General features: G+C 40.9%; 1 protein-coding gene across 8 annotated transcripts in view; it reads right to left on the bottom strand.

Moving 5' to 3' along the window:
• Window positions 1–16104, bottom strand: part of MOCOS (molybdenum cofactor sulfurase) — a 223742-nt gene extending 207638 nt beyond the window's left edge. For 4 of the 8 annotated variants that reach the window (XR_011000724.1, XM_068195370.1, XM_068195391.1 and 1 more), the window contains exon 1: window positions 5523–5766. Coding sequence is in view for 4 of the 8 variants with exons in the window: in XM_068195370.1 (XP_068051471.1) it covers window positions 5523–5646 (124 nt within the window). In the remaining 4 variants the exon portion in view is untranslated. Of the gene's footprint in view, window positions 1–5522; window positions 5767–15218; window positions 15319–15972 lie in introns of those variants that run through there. The other 4 variants (XM_068195409.1, XM_068195381.1, XM_068195436.1 and 1 more) reach the window with 4 other exon arrangements.
• Between the last annotated feature and the right edge of the window lie 5318 nt (window positions 16105–21422).

Here is a 21422-nt window from a genome sequence, read left to right as displayed (position 1 = left end):
TGTAGATAACTGCTGCTGACTTGAAATCACCAGGAAGCGTTAAGGCTTTACATGAGCATATGTATGTTTTATTTTTACAAAACAATTGTCATTAGCTGTGCAGTTACACTTCCCATACTACAGCTTCTTTTTACAGTACCTTCTCCACCCACTAAACTCATCTCCCCAGATGTCTTCTAGCATTTCAGACTGTCCAACAGCAGCTTCCTTTGATTAAGATAACATCTTTTTCTTTCTTTTCCCCTCCAAATAAAAATAAACAGGTGTTTCAAAAAACCAAATCACACTCCGGTGGAGAGGCTGCAGAGGACAGGAGCAGGTTACCAGAGATCTCACAGTCACTGAGTAGAGTGAAAAGGCCTGGACAGTGGTAGAAAGCAGAGCTCTCAGCTTTAAACACCAAATTGAAAGGTTTAGAAGATTTTTCCTTTGCTCAGGACGAGCTAGAGATAAGGAAAATCAGACTTATTCCCCAGCACAATTAGCATCTCTTCTAGGCTACACAGGATCTTCCAGTGAGACAATAAAAAGCAGCCTCATCCTTCCCCTACACATTGCTATTGCTGCCTTTGTGTGGGAGAGGCAAATTCTGGATTTATATTAACATAGGCCAGCATCTGCATGTGGGAGAAATACTTTGTCCTTTCCAGGAAATGCTGTATCAACTCTGGTCAGCAGTGGGTGGGTGTGCTTCAGGAAATTCACATTAGCACTGCACCTGACCATAAAATGCCACATGTCTTGTTTCTGGTTTATGATAGTCTTCAGACAAAAATTAATTAAAATAAACTTATCCCTCACTATCAAACTGGTTTTTAAAAAATAAAATCAAATTTGCCTATTTGGTCAGAGACCAATACTGCTCAAAGAACTTAAAGGTTTGCTGAAAAACTAAGTGACTGAGTTTTCAAAAATAAGAAAAAAAGTGAGATTAAAAGGAAAAGATTCATCCACAGATAAAAACTATTAACAGCTAAGAAATCAGCAGAGTAACCTAAAAGCATATGGAAGATAGCTACCAGATCGAACAGAATGGTCTTATAAAAAGCAAAACAAAACAAACAAACCCCTCCAAAAGCAGTCATTTTAGGATGCAAAAGTTTTTCTTTTTTTTCCCCTTTATTTTCCAAAATAAAGAAAAAGCCTCAGGCACAAGACTGGTAGAATTTCTGGTTGACAAGGCAAGCCTACATTTATGATCAAGAGGTGAGCATGACTCGAGGCTCACCGTCCACTCATCTTCACAAGTTTCATAAAGTGCGAGCATTAGCTACCTATCAACAAAATCACTCTGAGCTGACACACCAGAATGTATTTCTTACTTCTGAAGTTCACCCAAAAGAAAATTAGATTACCCTAAAGGTGACAAAATAGACTTTTCTGTTCTCAGGGGACAGAGATGAACTTTGCTAACTGAGCTGCTTGAGGACTTAACTGCAGCACACACAGGAGATCTGCTTTTCACATTCTCCTACTAACAGGAAAAGTCACCACACAAATAATTACCAGCAATATGAGTAAAAACAGACTTATTTTTGTGTAAGGTCAGATCCAAAACCCAGCTATTCCTTAAGTGAACAGTAAAATAAGCCCTTTTACAGGTGACCAGTTCATGGGACATCATTTGAGTCCCAAAGAAACAAAGGCCAATTCTCTTACTCAAAGCTCAGTCTGCCTTTCCTCTTTGTCTAACAGAAAAATTTCATTATTATTGTTAGTTGTATGTAATCATACATACCACAAATGTTCATACTAAGGTAAGGCATCATGTTGAAGTACAGGACAGTGACCAAATTGACATCAAATGGGACAGTCCATCTCAAGCTCACCTAAAGACTGTCTTCAAATAGTCAGTAGCCCTTAAAGAATACCTGATTCCTATTACATGTTGGTTTTTATCTGGAGAATGGATATCCACTGCTTACTGCTCTTGAACACTCCCACTGAACTACCACAGCTATATTAGACAAGAATACTGGCAACACAACTTAAAATGGAAAGGTATCTTGTGATTAAATGCTGCATCCAAATCACATGTCAGCTTTTTCTTTTTTAAAACCATGATACAAACTGAACCTGGTATTTTCCTTGCTATGATAAACATCACAGAAGCATATTCATCCCCATTACTTAACAACAGAACCTATAAACTCCTGCTGATTTCTTTATCCGTTTCCAAAGCACAATTTAAAATCCTACACTGCAGATAAGGGTACACTGCTCACAAGATTAAAGTCAAGGTCACATATTGCACATACGCTGCTGCCTGTGAAACAGCGATCTGTTTCACAGACTCCACATATATTTTTAGAAAGGGCTGCTCTAGTCATCAGCTAACAGCCTTTGAATTACAGAAGCAAAGATAAACTTTGGCTTAAAAGGGAAAACTTAAGGCTTCTGTGCCAAAACAGAGGGACCCCTGCTGATTTAAGGAAGTAAAGTAGTTCTTTTTATCTCTTCACAAAACCTGAAGGGGAAATCCCCAACACACTGAGTATGAACCCTACCTTCCTTCTGATGGAGCTAAGAGTGAAACTCCCCAAGACTCGATACAACCACAGGTGGACCACCTTCGAGAAATCCTGCCTTCACAGTATGCCTGGTAGCTAAGCTGGTGCTCCCTCCAGACATCTGCTGCACCTTCTGCTCAACAGGCATCTGTGCAACTATTCATACTAAAGCTACAACAGAAGCACCAGCACCATGTAAGCAACGGTCAGTAATACAGAAAATATTTCTGCCTTCCCCAGGAACACCATTTGCACAATATGTCCTTAATGGATGCCACAAAATATTAGTAATCAGGAAAAAGTGAATACATTGATACACAATAATTACTACCCACATGATGCTCATAAAAAAAATGACACTTCCTAAATCAAACATTAGGCTTAATTCACGGGTATCTAGAAGGGCACTCCAAAAATTCTGTTCACACAAAAAGTGAACAGCAAAATCTGGATTTTTAACCAGCTTTAATGACCAAAAGATCTTCAAGGCATGACCCAAATAAACAGGGCACAGGCTGAGAGAGTGAGGCTGTTCAGTCTGGAGAAGAGAAGGCTCTAGGGAGACCTTGTAGCCCCTTCCAGTACCTAAAGGAGTCTTAAAGAAGAGGTGAAGAGGACATGTACTCATAGAATAAGAGGGAATGGATTAAAACTGGAAGAAAGTAGGTTTAGATTACTCTTTACTATAAGGGGAGTGAGGGGCTGAAACAGGTCGCCTGGGGATGTTGTGGACTCCCCATCCCTGGAGGTGTTCAGGGCCAGCCTGGGTGGGGCTTTGAGTGACCTGGTTTAGTGGAAGGTATCCCTGTCCATGGCAGGGGGGTTGGAACTAGATGATCGTTAAGGTCCCTTCCAACCCAAACCATTCTATGATTCTATGATTCCTGTTAATTCCCTAAAATAGCACATATTCTCTTTTACCCAGTGGAACTAGTCAAGACTGCTCTTTACTAGAAGGGACAAAAATGCAGCAGCTTTGTGCAGTAGGGAAACACAGAGCAGAGATCAACAGCATGAATAGGTAGAAGTTCCTATAGTGAATCACTGTTTGTACAATTAGGACTTAACCAGAGAGTTGGTCCAAGGCCACCAGAGATGTAAAACTTCTACCTCATCCTGCAACCTACATGTTCTAGCAGGCCACTGAAAATGCTTGAACAGCTAAATGTTAATTTTTGAGAGTCACTTGGAGAAGGTTCCTTTCTTTACTGTTGCTGCCACCAACCTGTACATTAGCCACTCTTTCTTTGCCTTGTTTCTGCAAGACATCAAAACTGAGAGCTTTAAAAGACTTCTCATTACATCAACGTCAGGTGTTGAGACCTTTGGCAGGTGGGGATACATGACTAAATAAAAGGAGGCCAATAAATAAATAAAAGCAGTGTGCTTCTCATCCACACTGGTCTACTGTCAGCCAGTTCCTGGAGTCTGTCCTGGACTAGTCCAATTAGTCAGCTTTGAGACCAAGAGATGTGTTAGGCAGGGGACTCTAGGCCTAGGAACCTGTCCCTGACCACCTTTCATTTGGCATTGGTGATATCACTTGAAGGCACCAGTTCCTGACCAGAAACATGCTGCTGTTTTTCAGACAAGAATGCCCAGACAGGACACCACATGCATGCACAGCAATGAGTTACATTTCCTCACAGACACAGTTTCCTCACAGAAGTGAAAAGCTTGCAAGATGAATGGATGACAATTCATTAACTGGATAACATGTTAAAATTCCAAGTGGGAAATCAAAAGACAGAAGGATTTTGCAACCTAGGTCACCTTACCATAGATAATTATGTGAATTCAATTAGCTAACAGTATTGAAGATTCTATTTTATACCCTGTATTTATTCATCTCTTTCTAGAAATAGTCTAAGCTAAGTTATCTACATCTTATTTCAGCAGGCTGAGCAACTCAGAAGACTACATTAGCAAAAACATTTCCACATGGAGAAAAACTCCTAATGCTCTGCTTTTGCAGTAACCTCCCTTTGGGAACCAGACTAATCCACCAGACATCATTCATTGACAGATACACTTTATTTTAAAACTGGGGAGCCCCGGAGAAATGAGCCTAATTCTTGAGAGCTTTAAAAACTCATCTGCTTAAAGGCCTAAACAATGTTTCAGTTAAAAAATAGCCACTTATCAGAATTTAAACCTAAATTTTGGACAAGCAAATTCTTTTGTTCAAATTATCACTGGTGCAATCACTACATCGAATAACAGACTGTGACATTGACTTACGAAATCTTCAAGTTCTTCCAAGTGCTGCTTAAGCTTTTCTCACGTTCCTCTAGAGGCCAAGTATACCTCCATTCAATCTAAACACACGTGGGTGAGAAAGCCCACTCATGTATTCAATCACAAAATTTCATGAAATTGCAAAAATAAAATGAGCAGTAACATAAACCTATCAAGAGAAACAGTGGCCTAAATAACAGTTGTAGGGCATCCAAACTGATGCTAGTTACTCCACTCTCTACCTGGAGCTTTTTGTCCTAATATTTTTGAAATGCCAGTATCATAAGCATTGATACTTCTTTAAACAGAACAAATTACTGTCATATAATCATATAACCATCACTATTATACTTGAAGTAGTATGCACAATGATGTTTAATGCTGGGGAAAACCTGTAAAAGTAAATGCAGGTCACAAATACCTAACTATAACTTTCACTAGAAATGGGATGATTTGCTATTATAATGTTTCTCCTTCCCCTCCCAAGCCCCCTCTTCATATCCATATCGAAATCCTGTTACTGAATCCATGGCACCTTTGAGGCATTTGTGGCGGAGGGAGGACAGGGACGATAGGGAGGAGAAGGAGGAGAGGGAGAGCGGCCCCGCATCTGCCGACCGTGCCGCAGAAATCACCGCAGTGAGCCGAGCCCAGCGCTTTCTGCTAGCGTCCCCGCCCCTGCCGCCGCTTCCTCGTACCAGAGCCCTCCCGCCCGGGGCCGATTCGAGCCGGGAATGGCCCGGGCGTCCCCCGCCCCCGGCCCGCCCCCGGTACCTCGGAGCCGGGGGAACTCGCGGTCTCGCAGCGCGCTGAGCCCATCGCCGTGCCCGTAGCCGTATTCACAGCCGGCGGGGCGGGCGGCGCAGAAGGCGCGGAAGGAGAGCGGCTCCCCGGCCATGGCTCCCCGGCCATGCAGGGCCCGGCGCGGAGAGCAGCGCGCCTCCCGCGGCAGCGGAGCCTCCCCGGCCGCTGCGCTCCGGGCCCGCTCGGCTCGGCTCGGCACGGCACGGCCCGGCCGATCTGCTCCGCCCGCCTCCCGCCCCGCCTGCCCCACATGCGCCGGGGCCGGTCCGGCCGCGGCTGACCCGGCACCGGGGCTGGTACAGGGAGGAGTTTCCCGTAAGGAAGAAGTTTCCTGAAGCGCTGGGAGGTCGGTTTGGGGGTGGTAGCAACAAGCGTACCCTCCTGTTGAAGCATGCTGTTGAAAATACTTCGTGGAAATCTCTCTCCCCTAAAATCTTCCAGTTCAAGCTCAGATTTCCCTCGATGCCTTTTCCATTGCTGCTAATAGCAGAGGTGACTGTCTCATACCTTGCACTTGGTGTACAATACTCCTGCATCGTGTCGAGCTGGCTCTCTTGGCCATAGAAGCTGTGCAAAGTGCCACGGCCCGAAGCCAAAGGTGTGGAATGGGCTGGTCGCCAGGGGTAGAGAGAACAGGCCTATTGTCCCACGTAAAAACCATTCCTGAAAAATCCTCTGCTTTGTCAGATAAACTATAACCATATACATAATCCGAAAAAATAATGACCAAAGGAATGTATTTGTTGAGGGGGTTTTTTTGTTTGCTTTGTTGTTTCATTGTTGGGTTTTGTTTGGGCTTTTTTGTTGTTTTCATGTTAATTTTTTCCTGACATACTACTCACAGTGAATTTTTACAGCTCTGCAATCTGCAGAGCATTAAATGACCTCCAATGTTAGTTCAATACCAAAATAAAACTGCACATTAGGATGGACCTACATCTGAAAACTCGTAAGGCAGACTCTCATTCGATTGTTTGAAATGCTACTAGTGGGATGTCAGTGAAATGGGAAACTACACAGAACAAACTTCAGCCCAAACTGAACTGTAAAGATTTTCACTTACAAAACAGCACTGAAATAAAATCATGTAGAAAATTATAAAATAAGTCTGACATGAAATATAGCATGCTAATGTGCTCCCTGCTTTATATATTAAGAATTTTTGTCTAATTTAAACACATAGCCCTGGCTTCAGGGGCTATATATATTTCTATAACACTATAAACGTGTGTTTGAGCCTGACTCTCTATTCATCAATGGGGTAGGTATATAGTGTATGACATTCTCAGGTGACATTGTACACCTTTCAGCCAGACAATGATTTTACCAAAACTAATTGCCAACTAAGTTACACCTTAAACATTTCCTTCCAGATGGACAAAGCACCACTGAGAAAAAAAAAGAACAGTTGCTATCAAGTGGAGCAATGTTCTTGGCTGATCTCTTGCAGTCATTAAAAAAAAAAAACCAAAACAACAACAACAAGAAAACAAAAACTTTGCACCAAATAGCAAATGCATTGCATTGCAATTATGCATTGCAATTTAGGAGAACTTATGCCATCACTATGATTTATTTTTTATTGCAAGTGTATGTAGAAAATATCTGCTATGGATTTTCCTTAATATTTCTAGCTTCCTGTTATCAATTTACAGAGCAATTTATTTATATTGATTGCTATGCATAGTTCCCTCACCATTTGCATATATTGTTTACATCAAATAGTTTTCAATCCCTTATTGAAACAAGCTTTCCCCATCAAAACAGATGACAGAACGCAGCTTTCTGATCTTACAATAAATGCATACTGAAGACCTAACTTCCATTCACAATTTTATGTAAAAGACGGTCCCTCACAATTGATTTGTGTCTCTCTTCTTTGTCCTGATTTTTGAAGATTAGCCCTTTGGAAGTAACACATACATGGAAACAGTACTAACTGGAAATGTGCTCTGTTTGCACACTGTATGTAGCCTCATGATGATCACTGATTCTTGGGTTTCCAATAAAGTGCTTAGTCAATCCATCATGAAGGCTGACCAGAGTCTTTAAATAATAAGAGGCAATCAGATCACTCTGTGTCAGTATAGAAGTTTCTGTGTTTGATAATTAATATAACATCTAAAAAACTAACTAGGCTTTACTGTTAACTCTGTTTCTGAGGTAGAAGCTGGAAATTTCTTAGAATTTCGACATGAAGCCACAACTTTCACCTCTGACCTTGGTCACACCCAGCTTGCCTAACCACAACAGGACTATCCCAAGGCACATCTTACAGTGTTCTGCTTTGACAAAGCTTTACTGACAAGGCTGATATAAAATACACAGATTTATGCTGCAGAAGGCCAAGAGCTAGGGCTTTGTCTCTGCCTTGGTCTACTGTATGAGAAGGAGAGGGTATCCCTTCCTTGTAGTAGCCTTAGATATTAATTCTTGAAAAATGTGAGCCAGAGCTTATGGGCATAATTGGATATTGTATTAAAGGTTTGAGCAGTTTGGAATTATGTAACAGGAAGCATGCAGAATAGTAAGAACCAACATAATGCAGTATGTATGAAAACTGCAAAATAGGTCTTGGAAGGGAGGGATATTGCTCTCAGGCAGAACTTTTGCCAGCACAAAGCTGGATTCTCTTTGATCCTCCACTGACACTGAAAGCACTAGTGGAAATAAATACTACAGCCATTAAATGATTGCACTGAGGTCAGCACAGGCACAGCCTCACCTTTGTTCTTCTATGTTAGGAAAGGCATTATTAATTGACTGCAGCCCAGATTACACTTGTTACATGTTTAGGACTGACATAACCCTTCTTGTTTATTCATTATATGCAAAATTTAGTTCACCCTGCTATATTCTTTTGCATGTTGCATCATGGAACAATAAAACACTGTTTTGCTCATTGTAGACACAATAAGCAAAATGTATGCACACAGTGCTCCAGTCTCTAATTAACTGGTTGATCTGAAAAAATGTCCAGGATCAGAACTCTGATGCTGTTGCTTACTAACTGTAAACAGTTTGATTTTCGGCTTTGTTGACTATAAGAAAACCTGATCTAAATCAGAATATGCTTACAATTAGTTACAGAAATTCCACTTATTGTATAGCTCTTTGAGACCACCAGTTATAAAAAAGCTACTACGGTGCACAGAGCAAAAGTCAAGATTATAACTGTTGGTTTATTCCTGCGGGGGAAAAAAAAAAAAAAAAAAACCCAGCAAAAAACAAACCAAAAAACCAAAACCACCAAAACCACAACAACCAAACTATGCTCAAGAAAAATACAAGACTTCTTCACTGACACCAGGTATTCTGTTTTGCACATAGAAGGGTGTCTTTAGTAATGAAAATGGGCAAATTTCTCATCAGGATTAGAGGTGTCATTGTGAACTGTTTAGACATTTGGTCTGTGGCAATCTTTCACTCAGGGAAAAAAGAAGTGAAAATCAGGATCTTACATACACAACCTCCCAGCAATTGTGCTCCAGTTGTAGCAAAAGCAAGTATAAAAATACAGTTTTGGTGGCTTAAGTGGAAGGAATCTGTTGATTTGAAGAACAGAAAATGCTTTATCATTCAAAAGACTAACTCCAGCTCTGAAGTAGGCTCATGAAGATATTGCCATGAGACTTGGGGTTTATTCCTAAGTAACTTATTCGCAGAAGAATCACTGAGAAAGCTGTCTTTGCTTGATGGCTTGCTGCATGTCCCCCAACATTACTACTAAGAGCAACCATAGGTGCTTAGTGCCACCTCAATAGCTGAGGAGAAGCACTGCAGGAAGGGAATGTGCGAGCAGACAGAGAAGTGACCCCTCACATCACTGCAGGGTGCAGTGGGAAGGACACAGCACTGGCAGAGTCATAATAACCCTGTAAGGCTCTGTATCCTCCAGTCCATTGTGGCTGACCGCTTCCAGGACTGTACAGCCACATGCCTTAATCATTCCCCTATGAGGGCCAGCATTTCTCAACAAATCCAGATCAGCAAATTGAGAAGACTCCTGAGCCAGCAGAACAGGTCATACAAGAAGCTTGAGCAGAAACACAGGTGCCACAATGATTTGGTGGGGCAGGTAGGATGGGTTGCCTCTCAGTTCCCTCCCATTCCACTAAGGTTCACCACTTCCTCGTAGCTTCAGCCTACATGTTTCCCACTTCTTCCTCCAGTCTATTTGCAGCACACCTTCTTTTTTAGCTGTCTTTAAAACTGGCTAATCCTTGCCTACCAGTGGTGAATCCTGAGACAGATCCCCATTCCTGAAAAAATTAACAAGTATTAAGAGATGGGTAATAAGCCCTTGATAGCACAGGTGGCTCATTCTGCCCCATTTCCCCACTCCTCTTCAGGCCTGTGTTTTGAAACCTTAAGCTCGGGAACAGAACCATTTTTTTCTACTGCTACTGACTATGTCTGTTCAGCATTTGTTGCAATTGGACCCTGTTCTGAGGCAAACCCCAGTCCCAGGTTAGGTAGCAGGTGGTGAACATCTAATGGCCATAAGCACCGATGCTCGATGGAAGTATTTAATTCCTGCAAGTATTATCATTAAACTTTATGTTCAAAGGTTTTAACAGTTCTTAAAATATGAATTTTTGCAACAGTATGACAAAGCTTTGTGCTTCTAATGAGAATCCAAAAGTTCAAAGGAAGACTTGATGACATAAGCCTCTGCTTTTAAAAGGCTGATTGTGTTGCAAATATGACTGCATGAGTTTGACAAACAGTAGCTAGGCCATCTTTCATTAGTCAATTAGTCATTTTGACTAAAGCAGACTTCAGTAGAAACATATCTGCGTGTGTCACCTTTGTCACCCTAAGAGTCAGGCAGGGCACACTAGATAGAGATGTGAGAAAAACAGACCAAATTAAACACTAACTCAAAACATGTTTTAACAAGAGAGACCAAACCTGATGTATTTGGCAAACCTCATACTCCATATGGAGATCAGAAGTGAATATGGTTTGGGATTCAGGTTTTACCACTTGTCCTCACCCATAACACCTGTCCAGACAGGGCAGTTTTATCATGCATTTCCCCTTACAGTACCGACCACAAATCAACGTGAGTGATAATGCAAGGTTGGGTTCAAAATTACAGTCTTCGTTTCATAACACATCCACCATGACTAGATTTGCTAATGCTTGCAGCATACAAATACGTTTTGCTTTTAACGTAATGTCTCCAGAAAATATAAACATTTTATCTCTGACAGGGCTACAAGCTTCGTGAAGATATTTTACACTGAATTATTAATGTGGATTGGAGAGTCATAATCTTGCTGGTTGAGGCTTAGTGATCCAGACTGTAAATGGCAAGATGGGTTTTTACAGTTACAAAATCCAAAACATTTCATATATACACATGCAGAAGTGCAAAGAAGATTTCTCTACTGCATAGTAGATTCAACACATCCACATACGGGTTGTTTATAACCATGAAGCTTATAATTTATACCTGTTATCACAAGCTCCCAAAAGTCATTCCCAGCAGGTTAGCTTTAACACACTGGCAACTTTGTAAAAAATCTAATTCTCGCTCTCTTTGAAATAACATTAGAGACTTAAAAATGTACCTAAATATGCAATAATGTTTCTCATGCAACCTCCCATTTTTAAACTTTCCATTATCATTTGATTGTTCAGCTTTAAAGACTCAGAATTTTTTGTGCAGACTAAAAACCAATATGAAACAAATATGCGATGAGCTACTGTTACCAGTTAGGCTTTGTTACTTTCAGTATATTGCTTTATTTTTAGGGTATTCTCTGTGTCTGTTAGGTAATATATTTTACATCTCTCTTCAAATACAAATTAAAGTATATTTGATGCTGTTGACCAACTACCAGGGTTTAACCCAGTCCAGAAACTAAACTTCAAACAGCCACTTGTTCCCTCCCTGCAAGGGGATGGGGAAGAGACTCAGAAGAGGAACATCAAGAAAACTTGTGGGTTGAGATAAAGACAGTATAACAGGTAAAGCAAAAGCCATGCACACAAGTTCACCAAAACAGGGAGTGCATTCACTACTTCCCATGAGCAGGCAAGTGTTCAGCCATCTCCAGGAAAGTAGGGCTCCATCATGTTTTATGGTAACTTAGGAAAACAAACTCCATCAACTCTGAACATCCCCCACTTCTTCTGTCTTACCTCTGCCTTATCTGCTGAACATGACATCAGCACAAGTCTACGGGGCCAGATGGGATGCACCCAAGGGATCACAAGAGAGATCACCAAGCCACTTTCCATCATTTACAGAATCACACAATAGTCTGAGTTGGAAGGCATGCAGAAGGATCACCAATTCTTTAAGTGAATGGCCCATATGGGGATTGAACCCATGAACCCTGGCATTATTTACTAGCAGGTTTGGCTAACCAGGAAGGTCCCAGGTGACATGAGGTTAGCAAATGCAACACTCATCTACAAGAAGGGTTGGAAGGGGGAATTACAGGCCTGTCAGCCTCACCTCAGTGCCAGGAAGGCCCTAGAGCAGATCTTTCTGAATGCCATCACATGGCACACACACCACAATCAGGGGATCAGGCCCAGCCAGTGTGGGTTTGTAAAAGACAGGTTGACTTGACAAACTGGATCTTCATCTATAACAAGGTGACCTGATGAGGAGATGAGGGAGAGGCTGTGGATGTTTTCTACCTAGATTTTACTGAAGACTGTGCTATAATTTCTGACAGCATTCTCATGGAGAAACTGGCTGCTTGTGGCTTAGACAGGTGCACTCCTCGCTTGGTAAAAAAAACTGTCTGGATGGCTGGGTCTAGAGAGGGGTAGTGACTGGAAGTGCTGGTCACCAGCGGTGCTCCCCAGTGCTTGGGCCAGTTCTCATTAATATCTTTATGATCTGTGTGAGGGTATCATCAGTCTGCAGATGACACCAGGCTGGGAAGGAGTATTGATCTGCTGGAGGGTGGGAAGGCTCTACAGAGGAATCTGGATGGGCTGGATAATGGGCCAAGGTCAACAATATGAGGTTCAACAAGATGAAGTGCCAGGTCCTGCACTTGGGTCACAATAACCCCATGCAGGTCTACAGGCTGGGGTCAGAATGGCTGGAAAGCAGCCCAATGGAGAAGCACCTGGTGGTGCTGGTTGATAGCAGCTGAACACAATCCAACAGTGTGCCCAGGTGGCCAAGAACACCAAGGGCATCCTGGCCTGTATAGAAATAGTGTGGCCAGCAGGACCACGTAAGTAACCATCCTGTTGTGCTTGGCCCTGGTGAACCCACATCTGAAATCCTGTGTTCAGTTTTGGGCCTCACTACAAGAATGACATTGAGGTGCTGGAGCATGTCCATGGAAGGGTAATGAAGCTGGTTTAGGGGCTGAAGCACAAGCAGCTGAAGCACAAGGAGCTGAAGCACAAGTTTTAAGGGGCTGAAGCACAAGCGGCTGAGGGACCTGGGGTTGTTTAGCCTGGAAAAAAGGAGGCTCAAGAAAGATGTTACTGCTCTACACAACTGCCTTTAAAGGAGGGTGTGGGCAGGTGGGGGTTAGTCTCTTGTCCCAGGTAACAAGTTACAGGACAAGAGGAAATGGCCTCAAGTTGCACCAGGGAAAGTTTAGACTGGATATAAAGAAAAATTTCTTCAATAAAAAGTTATCCAATACTGGAACAGGCTGCCCAGGGAAGTGATTGAATCACTATCCCTGAAGGTATTACACAGACAAAGTGTAGATGTGGAACTGAGGGACGTGGGACAGTGGTGGATTTGGCAGTGCTGGGTTTACAGTTTGACAAATGGTCTTGAAGGTCTTTTCCAAACTAAATAGTATTATAATAAGGCATAAGCAATGCTCAGCAGTAATAAAAACATCTCTGTTACCAACACTGTTTCCAGGACAAATCCAAAATATAACTCCTATACTAGCTACTATGAAGAAAATTATTCTAATCCCAGCCAAAAACAATTTTGACACTTCTGGCAGCACACTGAGGCATTGTTAATAGTGGTTTTGATGACAAATTTTTGCTATGCAGACTATTCCTCATAAAAATATTCATTTTCAAACAGAAGAACTGCGGCATTTGCTCATTAGGACCTCAAGCAGCTAAAGCACTGGCTAGCACTTCTTTGTGAGGCCATAGCTGCTACGTTTACGGGCACTCCAGGGTTGCGGAGTGTCCTGGCATGGGTTAGCAGTTTCGGTAGCTTCACACAGATAGGAAGCGAAGGGAAGAGAGAATGACACTTTGCCTGCGAAACTGAGAACTTTTATTCCCCCATGTGTGGTCTGGGTGAATGGCTCTCACATCGTTGTAAGGCAAAATGGCCACGGACAAAAGATTGCCTCAGATTAAATAGGGGGTGGGCGGACAGGGTGGAAACCTGCCTCACCCTATGGGGTTAAACCGAGATAGGGTTTCACAACCAATGGTGACATAACAGAGGTGGGTACAGCGTTTTGGGACAAACAGAAATGCCAAGGTGGGGTGATTGGCACAGAACTTTCATGAAGAAGCAGGGAGTGGTTACAAGGTTGACACCCCAACAGGGAGTGACAACCCCTGATTGACAGAACCATGTAAGGAGAAACCTCAGGAGGAGTGAGAAGATTGACAGGTGACTGTCATGGTAAACAACCTGGATCAAACCACTGTGAGGAAAAATAGGGGTACACAAGGAACATGTCTAACTAACATTAATAAAATCCCTGACTAAACCAACCCAACCTACAACATAGAACTTTCATTTCAAAGACACCTTTGCTCTTCCTTTCTGAAGTGCAAATGAGTGGTGGGAAAAATGAAGACTACTTTTGTTAATTTAAAATAATCCTATTTTTAATGAATTTTGACTGCCTTTTTTGTGCTTGCAGATGGTTTTCAAGCTATAGCAGACAGTTCACTAAGTAAAAATACCCTTTGTACACATAGAATCTGATATTAGATCTAGTGGTTTGAGTTTTTTTCTTGAAAATGTTGGAAACATGTTTTAAGAAGATACTGCCTCCAGTTTGGGACTAGGAACTTTAATTAGGTAATTATTGTTGATCTTTTGTCATTTGGGCCTTTTCCAAAGTGATTTTTACTAGCCAGCAATTAAAAAATAACAATTATTAAAAAAAAAAAAAAAAAAATCAATCTTGCATTTGGTGGAGTCTCAACTACCTAAAATTCTTCTATACTAGATTCTGAGAAGCACTGCAGACATCATTCACAGCTTTAGATATATTGCTTAAGAGTCTTATTTTATGAAAGAGAGTAATGTATGCCATGAGCAGTGATCAGGAAGTTAGATGTGATACAACAACTGGTAGGCAGGTTTTCACACACCTATAAGCAATCTATTAGCTAAAACTGAAATGGGAGAAGGAAACAATCATATTAGTATGCATCTGTGATTCTGCAGCAGGGTGAAATAAATCCCATTAGAGAAGGGAGAGGCCCCTGGGCTTGAGAAAGTAATTATAAGACCAGGAAAAGGAAGGTCTTATGTTGCTGTTGTGGCTTAAGCCAGTAGGCACCTGAGCACCATGCAGATGTTTGCTCAGTCCCCACCGTGTGAGATGGGGGAGAGAATCAGGAAAAAAATTCAAGTTGGTGGATTGAGATACAGACATTTTCATGGGATAGAAAAGGAAAATAATACTTAGTATAAAAGAATATACAGAACAAGTAATGCAAAATCCAGTTGCTTACCACTCCCTGACCAATGCACAGCCAGTCCCTGAGCAGGGGTTTGCCACCCCCAGGCCAATCCTCCCCCAGTTTTATGGCTGACCATGATGCTGTATGGAATGGAAGAACAACTCATTTACTGCTGGCACAGAAGTTTGAGTCCCAGGGGCTTTTTAACACAAAGCAGTGCAGCATCTCAGGCTTCTGCCACTTAGAAGCAGCCATCTCCAAATATCGCCACAGGCCCTTTCCTCTAACCTGTGAGCAGATTAAGGAATGAGCCACAGAAATCAGCTCATCAGGAAGCAATATAAACTAATAGAAACAAACCACAGACAAGCTTATAAGGAAGTACATTCTCTTCAGATAATCTGTTTGTCTCATGTCTGGCTGAAAATAAACTGCTTCTTCCTGCAGCTGGTATTATGAACAAGTGCACTGACAAGTGATAAATCCTGAAAGTTGGTGCTTATAGGGTTGCATAACTGTGTCCAAAGCCCTAATTCAAAAGAGGAACTTGAAATCCTACTGCACAAGGATGCTATTAACACTGAGTTCACGGGGTCTTCTGCAGTATAGGTTCTCTTTGTGCTTACATTCTGTTGCTAGAGTACATGCAACAAAGAAGTGTTTAGTCTCAGTGGACTGTGTCCAACCTGATCAATCTGACTCCCGAGTATTGTGCATCCTGAACCTTCTTCCCACTCTGTATTCACTATGAAACACATTTTAACTTAGCCTATTGTCTAGTTCTGGATAAAAAAAAGGACTGTACCATTTCACTAAATCACAAAATTGTTTGGGTTGGAAGGGACCTTTAAAGCTCATCTTGTCTTCATCTTGAACCAGTCATCTGTCAGCTAGATCAGACTGCTCAGAGTTCCAGTCAACCAATCCTTGGATGGTTCCAGGGATGGGGCATCTACCACCTCTCTGAGCAACCTGGTCCAGTGTTCTACCACTCTCATTTATAACAAAAGAGCTGCCTCCCAACACCACTGGTATCAGTGACAGGCACTAGAAGTACTTTCTTGGACTCTAAAGACTTCAGAGATCAATTCAAGTCTGTGGTTTGTAATACTCAAGAACTACATTGCCTAGCCAAAGAAAGGAATAATCACATTGAGTCTAAGAAGCTGCTAATGGAATTGAAATTAAATTACTGCACAATGAAAATTGTGCCAATTTACATGTTAGAGTTTGGAGTCAGTTGTGCTACAGCAACACTCCAAATCTTAAATTTCAAGCTATACCCTTTAAAAGTTTTGACTTAAATTTTTTATGCTTAGCTTTATAAAAAATTAAAAGAGAGGGAGTTTTTCTGCAATTAAGAAATACTCCATGAACTTTTAGGAGGCACTACATGTTTCAAAAAGTTGGGAGCTAGCATGCTGTAATTGGAGTTGACACTTGGCAAAGTGAACATGCACACTTGATTCTGCCAGAGTGTCCCTCATCTTGCACGTGGAAACATCCTTCTGCAGCATCTGATTGGCAGGCAGCAGCACTGTCAGCTCTCCAGCTTGCTGAAATAGCTGGGTAGAGGAGCAGAAATAGTCAGAATTTATAGTGCACAACAAAGAATCAGGGGATTTGTGAAAAGGAAGTAAAAAAGGAATGATTTCTGGCTTTTGTCAAATTCATAAGAAAACATTAACATCGTAAGGAAATAGGAGAATTTTGCATAAAAGCAAAAGGGCAGGTGACGCACAAAACAAGCACCTTTTCAAACAACAAAGTGACACCTACCTGCCAACTGTCATATAATGAAAAGGAGTTCATGTCAGACCTTGACAGGCTGGTCTGAGAAACTTGTTATGCTGAAAGTGCTCAGATTTGGGGCTGGTATTTTTTGGTCTTTACAAGGCCTCTTAGACAGTAGGAGTTGAAGAAATAGAGGGAAAGGGAATCTCTGTAAATAAGACAAAAAGGGAGAATCAATCTAATAAATGTTATGGCATGGATATAATGAATATAAATGTAAATCTATCACCCACAGCAACAAGAAGTTACTTCTGGGATTTCTGTTTGAATGGCTGAGACTATCTCAGCTGTTCCATATCTAGTCAAAACTGTGGTTAGGTGAATCTCTGTGTGCTGGCAATCTTGGTAGATTTGCTGCATGAGTCTGGCAGCAGTGCTCTGGCAGCCTTGTGCTGACATCTAAAGTTCACCATTTCTAAGAGTCAGAGATTCTTGGATTTATAATGAGATGTTACTTTCACTTTGGAAAAAAACATTGCCATACAGCTTCAAATTTTTCAGCAGCCAAGTCATCTGAAGTAACCCTGTTGTACATCATGTGAATTCTTCAGTCAGAAGTCTGTGGCCAGGTAGTAACTGGAAAGATAATCAGCTTTGCTCAATGAAATGCAACTAAGGCTTTTTGGGCTAAATTGTACTCTAAGAATTTCTTGATAGCAGCAACTGCACAGTAGTTAATATTAACAAAAGCATTGATATGTAACTGCCTGCACCTAGTCAGAACTAACACCATGCAAATCTATAAATTATAACAAGTTACATTTTTGTTCATTAAAATTCCATGTAAATAAAGAAAATATCACTTGTCCCCATCCCAGTTTTAGTGTGGTTAATAAAAAGAACTACTAGCTTGCACCAAAAGAAACAGCACCATGTCGATGTTTGTAAAACTGTTATTGGCAAAGTAAATCATTTATTTGCCAAAATGCTCAATATTTTTGTCTCAGGATACATACCCAAAAATTGAAGAAAATAATGTGCAGAGTGTCACATTTTTGTTATGAGCACTTTAAAATATTGCAAAAGGAGACAAGTAAAACTCTATTAAATAGAAACCAAGACCTGTCAGATCTTGAAATTCTCAGATCAGTTTACTCTTTGGTAATTTCATTATCAAAGAGCACTTTGGTAATAACAAAATACAAGCTTGGGATTCTTACAGCAAGAAAACTTTAACATGTTTCAAGAGTCAGAGAAATCTTCATGGTAGTTATAGATGAAGCCAACCCCTTTCTTCACTTCACTTACTTTCTCCCTTTCTACTCAGGTGAGAGAGATAGTTGTTCTTGTCTCAGGGATAGAGAAGAAAATCTCTTTCTTGTTATTAGAATTCTAAGAGTGAAATTCTTGGAATTTGCACTTCTTCAAATAACACTTTGAAAAAATTATTAAAACCTCCAAACCTGTCATTCCAGGTTGCATAAACCCTTTAAAGCCTATGGCTGACAAATATTACACCTGCAATATTTATATTTCTTGACATGTAAGAGCACTGTATAATAAAGCAATTAATAATAATTGCACTTAGGTTTACATAGTGCTTCTCAACTGAAGTTTATAATGAAAACAGTCCACAAAGCTTAACATTCACAAGGGATTTAAAGCCTCAGTACTTCACAGTAAACCAGCCCTACTATGAGGCAAAAAAACTAGCAGGGGTAAAATTCTAAATTATTTCAAAATATCATTGATTTAGTTTCCTTTTGCCTTTCTGTGGAGCATATATATATATTACTTGTCTTTCTCAAGGGCCAAACAGTGTTGTGGTCAATAAGATAATGATTTTTGCTCCTACTCTGTTTTTCAGACAGAAAAGCCATGAGGTATGGCTGAGATACCATTGTATATTACCAAGCTGCCTTTGAGTTGATCAGATAGAATGATTTAGGCACCACCACAAACACAGACCTGAAGTATAAATTTTCCCTTCTCAGTCCTATACTTTGACCAGTAGATCACACTTGTGCTCCCTGAAGCCTAATGCCTTCAGCATTTTTACAGCTGTTGTGTAAAATATGGTAACCAGGACCACTTGTAGCAAAGAAAGAAATAAAATATTGCTACATGTATACCTCAAAGATGTGTATATTATTCTCTTTTATGATAATCTTTCACAACATAGCTAGCAGTGCTTCTTTGTATTGTGCATTGAAAGAGATTACATTTTTAAAGTAGAAAACTGATCAAACAAAAAACTTGGAGTATATTTCATACAAAAATTTCTGAAATCAGAAAAACACTCTTTTTAAATTACTGGTGTTCATTGCAAGAAAGTCAACAATTAAGGACATTTGTCAACTTCTATTAAGAATTAAATCTCTTCAAATAACAAGAGACTTGTTTGTCACAGTATTTGTCATAACTATCACACTACATCCTAACAGAATAATGAGAAACAATCATCTTCAGCTTGCACATATGTCGTAGTCATCCCTGAAAGCTTTCCAAATCCCAGTGCATGTGGTGCCAGCAGAAAGGATCAGAAAGTGACGAGTGATGCGAGAGGATGCAGAGGAGTTATACTGACAGACACAATCAGAGAATGTTGAACAGAGCTTTATCCCCGTAATATACAGCTATCTCCTAAGTTTCTAAGCTCCATACCGCAGCCAGGATAAAGCCACTCATTAGGAAACGTTGCAGAAAATTTGAACATTGTGAAAAAACTCCTTTCATAAATCCACTGGCACTAGAACCACAACCAGGACTTCAAATCTTGTGTGAGTCTTGGCATTCATGAACCAGCAACACTAACATTTTTTGTGCTATTACATATGACTTACTAAATTAACATATTTATTACAGTAAAGTGACTCCATTCCTCATTCTTCGTTTAACAGCAAAGCCATGTCTGAAAAGCATATGTGACAAAACTATACACACTAACATTATAATACCTATTGCTGAGCAAGGTACTTAATTTAGGTTTTTGAGGGAACAACTCTGGTATAATCTGTTCTTCTATTTTTAATGTTAGTCCTTCATTTTTACTTTAAAGAACAAGTCCTACCACTCTTAAGTGCTCACATTCCTGACACGCAGCCCCCCTTACCTGCAAGCCATTGCCCTTCCTTCTGCATGTGCTCACTGCACACACAGAATCTTGCAACTAATTTGAAGTTCCTTTCCTTTAAAGAGATGAAGAACAGACTAGGGACAAGGACACTATGACTTCCAATGAGATACAGTGTAAAGCAGAAGGCTTAGTCATTACTCAGCAAGGCCCACAGGGCCTGGAGCAGAAAGCAAAATTCGGGCCTGGAAGTGCAAGATCCAAATCTGAAAAGCCTCAATATGTTTCTTTACAGACAAGATATTTATAAGATTGACAAAATCAGCATTCTACAGCCATGTACCATTCTATGCTGCCATGTACTGGGAAAATCAGCTAATAATGCTGGAGGACAGAGAGAAATCAGCCAAGGGACAAAGGCAATAGATGCAGTACATCCTCCATGTGAAGCTGCTGGCATAGCTGCCGATGCTGCCGTGCTGGAGAACATGTCCTACTGCATGCTGTAACCCACATCCCTTCCCAGTGGAAGAGCTGGGTGACCTGGTGACAGAAAGCACCAATTGCTCGGCCACCTCAAGTGAAGTGCATATATAACCTAGAAGAAAGCCTTTTTTTTTTTTTTTTTTTGGTAGCCTGACTTCCTCATGCACAGCTTGAAGATGTCATTAGCAGTTCCTCTGGACTCATCTGTACTGAATTGTAAAAAATGGCTCAATATTTTTGCATTTCTGCCTGACATAATTGGGGTTAATTGATGATAATGGTAAGGGTAATTAGTTTTAGCAGGCACTAAGTCCCATAACCCAAGACTCTTATGACAGAAATAGAACAACAGTCAAAATATGGCACGAGAAATAAGATGGCATCATCCAGTCATCTGCAAATATCGGGGGGTGGAGATTACATAAGCATTTGTATGCACTTCCATATGATTGCATGCAAACTACTTTAAATAAGGTGTAATCTTGTGCATTGTGCAGTTATTACATTTTTGTTATTGACATTGCCCAAAATACAGCAACCTAGGATTTGCCAACAAACACTATAGCATCAGGTTGGGAAGTTGGACCATTTTGTCCAGGAAGAAAGAACTCCTTAAACTATTGTTTAAAACTAGATGAAGGGGTCAGTGCCAAGATAAATATTTTACTTTTTTGTATGTTTCCCCTTGCCCCCTCCAAGTTTTATGAAGCATCCCATTTGAGAATAGAAAGCAAAGTCAAAGGCAGAAGTTACCATTCTTCAGACTACTACAGTAGCTTGAAATCTTACAAAAATTAAAATACTGTGTCATTTGGTCTTTCCACACAGCCCTGCTATTGCCTCCCCCCATCAATGGTTTCCTCATTGTAAGCCTGGCATCAGTCTTTTTAGGTTTTGCCTCCTTCACAGTGAATTCAGGTGACCCATGACAAGCTGTACCCACCAGCTACCACCCATGTTCC

The sequence above is a fragment of the Anomalospiza imberbis genome, chromosome 1 (genome assembly GCF_031753505.1).
Source record: "Anomalospiza imberbis isolate Cuckoo-Finch-1a 21T00152 chromosome 1, ASM3175350v1, whole genome shotgun sequence".
Classification (NCBI taxonomy): Eukaryota; Metazoa; Chordata; class Aves; order Passeriformes; family Viduidae; genus Anomalospiza; species Anomalospiza imberbis.
Note: the sequence above shows the minus strand (reverse complement) of the source record. Positions and strands in the feature narration are given on the sequence as shown.